The 9,770-nt window shown below is 48.0% G+C and overlaps 1 protein-coding gene across 1 annotated transcript; it reads left to right on the forward strand.

The window, feature by feature from the left end:
- Nucleotides 1-7,954: 7,954 nt before the first annotated feature.
- Nucleotides 7,955-8,775, forward strand: LOC112268895. Its single transcript, XM_024455159.1, has 2 exons — nucleotides 7,955-8,093; nucleotides 8,214-8,775. Exons 1-2 carry the CDS (start codon nucleotides 7,997-7,999, stop codon nucleotides 8,426-8,428), a joined length of 312 nt encoding a protein of 103 aa, XP_024310927.1. The 5' UTR covers nucleotides 7,955-7,996; the 3' UTR covers nucleotides 8,429-8,775.
- The last annotated feature ends 995 nt before the right edge of the window (nucleotides 8,776-9,770 follow it).

Raw genomic sequence — 9,770 nt, forward strand, 5'->3', positions numbered from 1 at the left:
GCCCAGGCAGGACTATTCCCCAAAGCCCCTCTAGCCCTTCCGGGCTGGTAGCTTGCCGGGCAGCCTGCATATTGCCACCCGAGGTGAGATCCTTCCGGGAACCTAGCGATGCGACCCACGCGTCGTGCAACGGTGGCACCCCGGGTGCCACTGGTGCGACACACGTCGTTAGTCTTGGTGACGATGAATTTCTCCTTCGTCGGCTTTTTAGACCCACGCGACACCTTCTTCTTCTTCTTAGAAGTAGCCTGCGACGTGGTAGCCTCAGAGCCTGCGTTGAAACCCGAAGGATCACCGCCGCCGTGTTCAGGCTCGTCCTCTTGGCTATGGGCTATTGGTGTGCCCGATGACGAAGAACCCTGAGGTGAGTCCTCAGGGTTTTCTCCATCGCGACCCTGAGCTTCCTATACAATGCCCTTACATGGATTACTTTAAAAAATTGAAAAATTCGACATGACCCTTACTGTAAATCTAGAAAAATTCGGCATGACCCGTGCTATAAAGCTAGCGAATTGGTCTACCCGACAATGATACCTGCATAAAAATGACCCACCCACATATACCCCCTCGGCGCAATGGCCGCCCCCCTAAATTTCAACGGCCTCGGCACGATGGCCGGGCCCACATCAATAGCATGCATGTTAATTTGTTCAGAAAAACCCTAAGCATGTTACTTCTATCAAGCATGCCACATTTTACCCTACCCCCTAATTTGATTGTTTCTAACCTAATTTGAATCCTAACCCTAACTTATATCAAGGATGTTTCTAACTTAATTTGAATCCTAACCCTAAGCCTAATTTCTAACCTAATTTTACCCTAACCCTAACCCTAATCCCTAATTGATAACAATATAAATTTCTAACCTAATTTTACCCTAACCCTAATCCCTAATTGCTAACAATATGAATTTCTAACCTAATTTTACCCTAACAGTAAACAGTATGAATTTTACCCTAACAGTAAACTTAAAAAAAATCCTAGCCCTAACTAGCACTGACCTCGTCGCCGGCGGCCGGGGACCCCGGCGGTGTGTCGTCGCGGGGGGGCTTGGCCGCCGGATTTCGGACCTCGTCCACGAAATACGGCGGGCCCGAATTGGCCGTGCGGCGGGGCGGTGCCGCCTCCTCCGTCGGCTCGTCGCGGGGCGGCTGGTCCGTCGTGGCCGACGCCGTGGAGAAGCCACGGCGGAGGCCCGTGCCTCGTGTGAGCACCATGGCGGCAGCTAGTCGGCGGCGGAAGAGGAACGGCGGCGGGTCGGGGAAGAGGAATGGGGTCTGGGAGGAGAAGGCCGGGGAAGAGGAACGGCGGCGGGTCAGGGTCGGCAACGCGAGTGGGGGAGGGGAACGGCGGCGGCGGCGAGTCGACGGCGGGGCAGGGCTTCGCCCGCATTAGGTTCGCTATGTCACTGCTGGTCTGTGAGACGCGAGGGCGATTGGTTCTAAATTTCGCTAAGGATCCAATCGCTATCTATTTATACCATAGCAGCACTAGTGGCAGTCCGAAGCATAAACCCGCCACTAGTGCTGGCCAAGGGGATTTTTGCGCCAGCACTAGTGGCGGTTCACCAAGCAAAAGAGCCACTAGTGCTGGACACTAGTGGCCGGTTGGTGCTTCGGACCGCCACCAGTGCTCCTGAGAGCCTATAGCACTGGAGCGAGCACGGGTGGCGGTCTATACCGGCCACTGGTGCTGCACCAGTGCTCCTGGATCTAGCACTAGTGGCCGGTTTATGCCACCAACCGCCACCAGTGCTCCTCAGTGCCTATAGCACTAGAGCGAGCACTAGTGGCGGTCTATTCGCAAAACCGGCCACTGGTGCTGCACCAGTGCTCCTGCATCTAGCACTAGTGGCGGGTTGACCGCAAAACCGCCACTGATACTAATTTTTGAATCAAGTTTTAAATTCATATTAAATTCTGTGTACATCCAAAAATTAAAACATCTGTCCTTTTAAGTGTAAACTACTAATATTATGTCCCATGCAAAGTTTGAAACCTAAATACAGAAATATCATCAACCATTTATATGATTATGTTGTTCATATTCAAGTTATTAATTGCTATAAAATTGAATTTTGCTAAAAATGATCTAAAATTTTGCATGGAATGTTTCTATCAATAAACAATCTTACATATAAATTTTGGTCCAAAAATTCAAAAGGATGCACCTTGGTTCTTCATTTTTTTCACATTGCATCTTTATTTTGGAACCATCTAGGTAGATCTCTCAGAAACCATCCAACCCCATGAACCAAATGTGACATGTTTTTTTTGTTTGAACTTAAATTATTTTTTTATGGGTGTTCTATAGCAATAGGGCAGTGTCCACACCAAATTTGACAATGTTTTGAGAAAAATTGAATTTTATAGAATTTTTATAGCACAGAAACCACACATAATGACAGTTAATCATAGAAATTAGGGTATATAACATTTGAATTTATGGTTCAAATGTTTATTGAGGATAAAAAATATTATTATACACATAAAAGAACAGGTGGTGTATTTATTTAAACCCAGAGAATATATTATGAATTTAATAGCTTATTGGAAATTCGTCACCAGTGGCGGTTTTTGTCGTGAGAACCGCCACTGATATGCAGTACACAAACTTAGGGTCTCCAATGCTCCTGCATATCATACCAGTGGCTGGTTTCTTTGCGAGCACCACCACTAGTGCTCGATGCTAGTGGCGGTTCCCTGCGTATCCACCGTCACTGGTGCTCCTCCGTGCGAGGGGAATTTTTGCGCCAGCACTAGTGGCGGTTTGCTGTGTTTTTAGCGCCACTAGTGCTTCATGCTAGTGGCGGTTCCTGCGTTTTCACCGCCACTAGTGCTACTCAGAGCGAGCTTTCACGCAGTGCGTTGGGATTTTTAAGTTCTTTCATATGCATGTCGATGAAAGGCTGGACCTCGTACATATGTTGCAGCACCATTGTATGTGCTCTCATATAGTCGTCCTCTCTCCCCGATGAATACACATCCAGAACCTTCCGGCCAAGCCCACCTTCACCTTCTAGTTTGCCCTTATCTCGTGATTTGGGTACTCCCATGGGTTTGCGATCCGCCAACCAATCAGTGGCATACTCCACACACTCTTCTTCATGGTAGCCTGGCATGATGCTACCTTCCGGATGCCCTCAGTTACGAACATACCGCTTCACGACCCCGTTATATCGTTCGGGCCCATACATGTTGTGCAGAAAGGAGGGCCCTAGTTGGATTATCTCGTCGGTGATATGGACCATCAGATGTACCATGATATCAAAGAATGTTGGAGGGAAGAACATCTCACATTCACACAAAATTTGTATCATTGAATCCTTCAGCTGGAGGCAGCGTTCCACCGTGATGGACTTTTGCCCGATTGTGTCAAAGAAGTCGCAAAGCTTCATGACCGTCTCTCTGACCCATGGCTCCATGGCACTCTTATTGCAACTAGAAGTAACTGTGTGATAATCACGTGGTAGTCATGAGACTTCATACCAACAAGCTTGTGACTCTTCATGTCAACGAGTCTCTTGATGCTAGACGAGTAGTTGGATGGAACTTTAATGCTGTGGAGACACTGGCATATTCTGTGTAACTCGGCTTTGCTCAAGGTGTAACACGCAGGTTTACATCGTGTCGTTACCGTGACTTCACCATTGTGGTCTTCCAGTGACTCTTCCTCTACCGCCCACAGCTTCTTCCTTATGCCCAAGAACTCCAGGTCCTTCCGTGCCTTTGGCCCATCTTTTGTCTTATCTGTATTGTTCATTAGCAAACCCAACAAGCTATCGCGAACGTTCTTCTCGACGTGCATGACATCTATGGTGTGACGGCTTTGTAAGAATTTCCAGTAAAGCAGGTCCCAAAACACCGACCTCCTTTTCCACACAGGTCCATCACCATCCTTCTCTTTCGCTTGTGGATTTGCTTTCCCGGCAACAACTTCCAAGTTCCAAACAATTTCATAGATTTCGTGCCCAGTCTTTTTCCTGGGCTTCGGACGAGGCTCTGTCCTCCCATTGAAGTATTTCTTGTCCTTCCTCCATGGGTCATCGCGATGCAACCATTTTCGGTGTCCCATGTACACAATCTTCTGTGAAACTGGCAGCCTCTGTGAGTTCGTTTCATCCCCGCACTTTGTACACGCTTTGTACCCATGTGTGCGTTGGCAAGATGAGTTCCCGTTCGCAGGGTAGTCATGCACACATGTCAGTAGAGCTGCCCGAAGGGTGAACTCCTCCTTCTTGTGAGCGTCCCAAACCTTTCGGCCCATACTCCAAAGTTCCGCAAGCTCATCTCTTAGAAGCTCCAGATACACGTTCAGATCAGCTCCCGGTTGCTTAGGTTCTTGTATGAGCATGAATAGGTGGATGTACTTCCTCTTCATGATAAGCCACGGAGGAAGGTTGTATATGAACAGGATCATCGGCCATATGTTGTGTTTGCTGCTCATGTTTCCGAACGGATTGATTCCGTCCGTACTCATCCCGAACCTGATGTTCCTGGGCTCTGCGCTGAAGTCTGGAAACTCCTCGTCCAGGGTCCTCCATTGAGCCGCATCGGCGGGGTGTCTAAGTACACCATCGTCGTTACGGTACACCCCATCAGGATCGATATCCTTCTGAGTCGGGTCGTGGAAGATGAACCACCTGGCCTCCTTCTCGTTTTGAAACCAACGCTCCAGCCGGCTACCACACGGGAGGTACCATACCGTCTTCGCCGCTGGACCACGAGTCACTTCTTCCTCCGGGAGGCCCTTAGGATTGGGGTCTTTCTTCCTGTATCGGGATGTTTTGCATACTGGACAGTTGTGCATGTCTTTGTAGTCACCCTTGTATAGGATGCAGTCCAACGGACAAGCATGATATCTGACAACCTCTAACCCGAGGGGACATGCAACCTTCGTCACTTCGTACGTGCTCTCAGCCAACATGTTGCCCACAGGAAGAACTGTAGAAAGGTAACTCAAAATATCCGTGAATTCCGAGTCCACGATGTTATATTTTGCCTTCATTCGGAGAAGTTCGAGCGTTACATCTAGCACACTTTTGTCCGGCCCTGCATTTTCATACAACGGCGTCTCTGCATCCTCCCTCAGCTTCTGGAATTTACGGGACACTCACTCATCGTCAGCGTCATCTAACTGTTTACGCAAGTGCACATCATCTAGCATTTCGGCCACCCTGCCTTGCGGAACGTCTTGATCTTCGCCACGGCATGGTTCGTCAGGTGGATCATCATGCTCCATGTTCTCCATTTCTGGGTCGCTTCAACTTCAATGGCATCCTCACCGTGACAAGTCCAACGTGAATAACCCAACACAAAACCGTGTAGGAGCAAGTGCAACTCCACATTGGTTGGCAGAAGCATCATTGTGTTACGACAATTGCTACATGGACAACATGTCATGTCGTCCCCTTTGCTCAGCATATGTTCCGTGGCGACATCAGTGAAGTCCTTCAGTTTTTTTCTTATCCACTCTTCGCAATTTCTTGTCTCCTCGTACATCCAAGCACGGCTCATCGAGCTAAAACACGATAAACAAACATAAATCAAGTTACATATAGTATCACACAAAATTTGGGCATGACCTTTGCCATAAAATTTACAAATTTTGCAAAAAAAAATTTGCCAAATAAACACCCACCCACACCCACATGTGAACACAAACGGCACGATGGCCCGTATACATGTACAAACAAAAATATTCACAAACACGGCACGATGGCCGCGGAACATGCACATTCAACACATATTTTATTGAGAGAGAGCTTAATTAATCATAGAGAGAGGGGAGCAGAGAGAGAGAGAGGGGACCAGAGAGACAGAGGGGAGGGGGCGCGCGCGCAGCAACCAGAGAGACGACAGAGGGGAGGGAGAAACGAAGCTAGGGGAAGAATGGGGGACCTCCCAAGCAAGGGGGCCGGCCGGGACAGCTCCTGGAGAGAGATCGAGCTCTCCCGGCCGCCGGCGCCATTTCAGCCACATCGAGGAAGAAGAGAAGAGAGTAAGGAGCTAGAGGAAAGGAGAGGGAGAGGAGGAAGAAGGAGAGGGAAAGGGAGCAACCTTCTGGCCGCCGGCGCCATGGAATTTTGGCAGAGCTTCGCCGTCGCCTGTGTGTTCAGGAACCGCAGCTGGTCCAGAGACGCGCGAGCTGAGGAAGATAAGGCCACAGTAACTTTGCTTTATAGATAACTTAGCAGTGGCGGTTCAAAGAATCTGCCCGCCACTGGTAAACGGGATGGGAATCTCTAAGGAGCACTAGTGGCGGTTAACTGATGCGGCCACTGGTACTAGGAGCACTAGTGGTGGTAAAAACCCATGAGTGCTGGCACCGCCACTAGTGCTCCACTAACAGCGGCGGTGGAAGCTAACCGCCACTGGTACTCGTTTCAGATTCTTTCAACGACTTACCAGTGGCGGTTTGTTTTTTCGACCACTTTAACCGCCACTAGTGCTCGTGCGCCGGTGACTACTAAAGAGCTACAGTGGCGGTGAATGATCACCGCCACGGGTGCTAAAGCACCGGTGGTGGTGCTGGTGGTGCGAGTGCTTTCACCGCCACCAGTGCTCCACTAGCAACCACCGCCACTGGTATTCGTTTTGGATTCCTCCAACGCCGTCCAGTGGCGGTGAATTTTTTGGACCAGCTGTACCGCCACTGGAGTTCGTGCGCCAGTAACCCATTCTGGCGTAGTGTGTGCCTTATAAGGATGCTCTAATATCAGTCGCCAACATCTACCATCAACCCATCTTTAGGACAAAGAACGACCCACCGAATTGGCAGGCCTAGCAACGACGACCAGCACGAGCCCAGCAGCTGCCCTCCGACCAAGACCCCCTCAGGCACCAATCTCTAGCATTCCCCGAACGGCGCCCCCAAGGGGGAGATCGACGCCGTTGCCCCCCAGTCTGAGGACTTTTGGTTTTCGCCGGGAACTTAGAATGGGTGGTGTGGAAGTACCTTGACAACGCTTCCTCCACGGTACCAATCCAAACACCACCAAAATCCCGCATTCGCCAGAGCCGACGTCGGTCGCCAACTGCTAGACTGGCGAGGGAGAGAAAGCCCACCGTCGGCCGAACCCCGCTGCAACATGGATTCCCAAGCTAGCCACAACAGCTCTTCTCCGAGTGCATCTTCTCCGAGTGCATCTGTTGGGCAGTACCGGGAGGAGGGCGTGGAGCAGCATCGCCGATCCGCTGCGCCGGAGACGCGGTATCGGGCGCCGACCACGCCTGCAGAGGGCCAGCCACCGCACGGGGTCGCGCGGCTGCCGCAGAGCCGAGCCGTGCCGCGCATACGTGGAACTGGCCGTCGCGCCGATCACACCATGTAACGCCAAAGGATCATGGCCCTGCCGCCGCGCGGGCTTTGCCTGGCGACGCACTCCGGCGATGGCGAGAGAGAGGGAAGATGACGACGGTTTTGAGCTAGGAGATGGGGAACGAATATTTCGGATCGAAACGGGGACTTCCGGCATCAATATATTTTAGTATCGTTGTTATTTCCTTAAAATATCATTGCATCACTGAAGGCATCGTGTTTCATCTACGCGTCTTTGATCCATTGGCTATTTCGTCGCACGGTTGTCTTTTTTCTTATACATGATGAACAGTTTCAAATAAATTGATTTTTATACATAATGAATAGGTTCAAATAAATTGATTTTATAAGAGTACACGTGTAGTATTAGCAGCCTGCCATTCTTTTTTTCTTTTTAGAAATTCCCATCTTTCACGACATTTTTAAAAATTGCAATTTGCAAACAGAGTGCCCTGGGATGTGTCAAAAAAAAAAGAGAGTGCCCTGGTCAAGGCCGAGCTGGTATTAGCTGCACCTGCTCTGGCGATGCCTCCTAGATTCCCCATTTTCATTATTTCATTAATGAGCTCATAAAACGCTACTTCTATATAACTAGTACCAAGCTTCCCCTCACCCATCATCTCTACTCACCCACAGCGTCACTAGCTTACTTAGCTGAGGTTCTTCTTCTTGGATCATGGCCGACACGAGGCGCGCCGCTGCTCTCTGCCTCCTCCTGCCCCTGCTCGTCTTCTCGCTCGCGAATCCTTACCTCGCCGAGGCCGGTAAATACGGTAATTAACCTTCTTCTCGTTCTTCTTGACATGCAAATTAACCGTATTAATTACACGGAATTAATTGAAGATATTTGTGTGTTGTGATCAATTGATTTTGGGGCATGGCAATGGATGCAGTTTGCATGAGCAAGTTCCCGATGATGCCCTTCTGCGCCGAGTGGATGTGCACGGCGGAGTGCTGGACGGAGGCGAAGCTGAACCTCGCCACCGTCAAGGAGTACCGCTGCGCCAAGGGAGGCATCAAAGGATATTGCTACTGCCTCTTCTGCGGCGATAACCTTAAACAAGACGAGGTCCAAGAACCAAAGCCACAAGAGCTGATTCACAATTAGATCGAACGGCGTCCAAGATCATCGATGGATCACTGGATCAGATCAGTCAATAATTCTTCTGCCGGCGTCTGGATCGATCAACAGAGGATGGATGAAATTCAGTTAAATTGCTAGTTTGTTTCAGGAATCATAGAAGTAGTACCTTAGCTAGTTAAAATGTTCTACTAATTTGTATTCCGTGTTCATTCGTTCGTTTGTTTGATTCCTTTTCTTTCTTCAGTATCACATGGAATTCCCCTCGGAAACATGCAAACCGAAATGTTAGCTAGCTGTTTGGACAGATGTATTGGCTGAGACAAAGCATTCGGCAGTTTTTTTTTAATTTTGATCCTTAAGTTTCTTTCGAATCAACCCGCACTCTGCCCCTCTCTTTATGATGTGATTTTTCCACCCTGTCTGCTAAAGATATTCCTTAATTTTATAGACATTTCATTCCAATTTCATTTATATTTAATTATGTTTCATTGATATATCATTTATTTGATATATGCTATCAAAAGTATATTTTATAGACATTTCATTCATACTTAATTATGTTTCATTGATATATCACTTGAATTCCATTCATATTTCATTAACACATTGGAGAAGCCAACGCCAGGCCACCCAGGCAGTTGCCTAGGCTTCACTAATTAAACTCTCTAGCTATAATTAAAGTAAGCAAGATGATTAAATTAGCAAATTTTATAAGAAAACTTCAGTTTAGAAGAAATGACATATATTTGGCCTAGGCTCCACTAATAACTAGCTCCGCCAATGCATCAACATATTTCAGTTTCATTGTTATTTCATTTAAATATGGTTGCATCATCGAAAACATTGTGTTTCATCTCAGTCCACATCAGTGGCACATCCAGAATTTACACCATGCATGTGGGTGGAATGGATGCAAATAACACTAGTTGTCCAACTTATAGACTTAAACATACACAAAACTTAAGGAAACAGCTCCTAACGTGGATCTGCCACTGACTCCACATACCTTTGATCCAGTTTGGCTTGCATCTTTCCATGAGAAAGCTGGTTTCTACCATATAGTCTCCCCTGAGGAGATGCTTTGAAGGAAGCCTATAAACTCGACAGATAATGAGACTCGAGGGACAGTGTTCCGTCATGCAGATTTAAAATTTTGAAATTACAAATTGGAATTTAAGGATTTGCATATTTAAATTTCATTCTCATGCTTATCTGAGCGGCAATTTACAAAACTGAATTCATCAGCTCCGCCTTTTCACTCTTCTCTTCTCCTTATCCCAGGGAAGCAAGTGCAAACAAACGTTGTTATCTACTATGAGTACCTGATAACAGTGCTGACGAAGTTCTGTACATAAAATAAAACTCC

Source organism: Brachypodium distachyon, chromosome 4 (genome assembly GCF_000005505.3).
Source record: "Brachypodium distachyon strain Bd21 chromosome 4, Brachypodium_distachyon_v3.0, whole genome shotgun sequence".
Taxonomy (NCBI): domain Eukaryota; kingdom Viridiplantae; phylum Streptophyta; class Magnoliopsida; order Poales; family Poaceae; genus Brachypodium; species Brachypodium distachyon.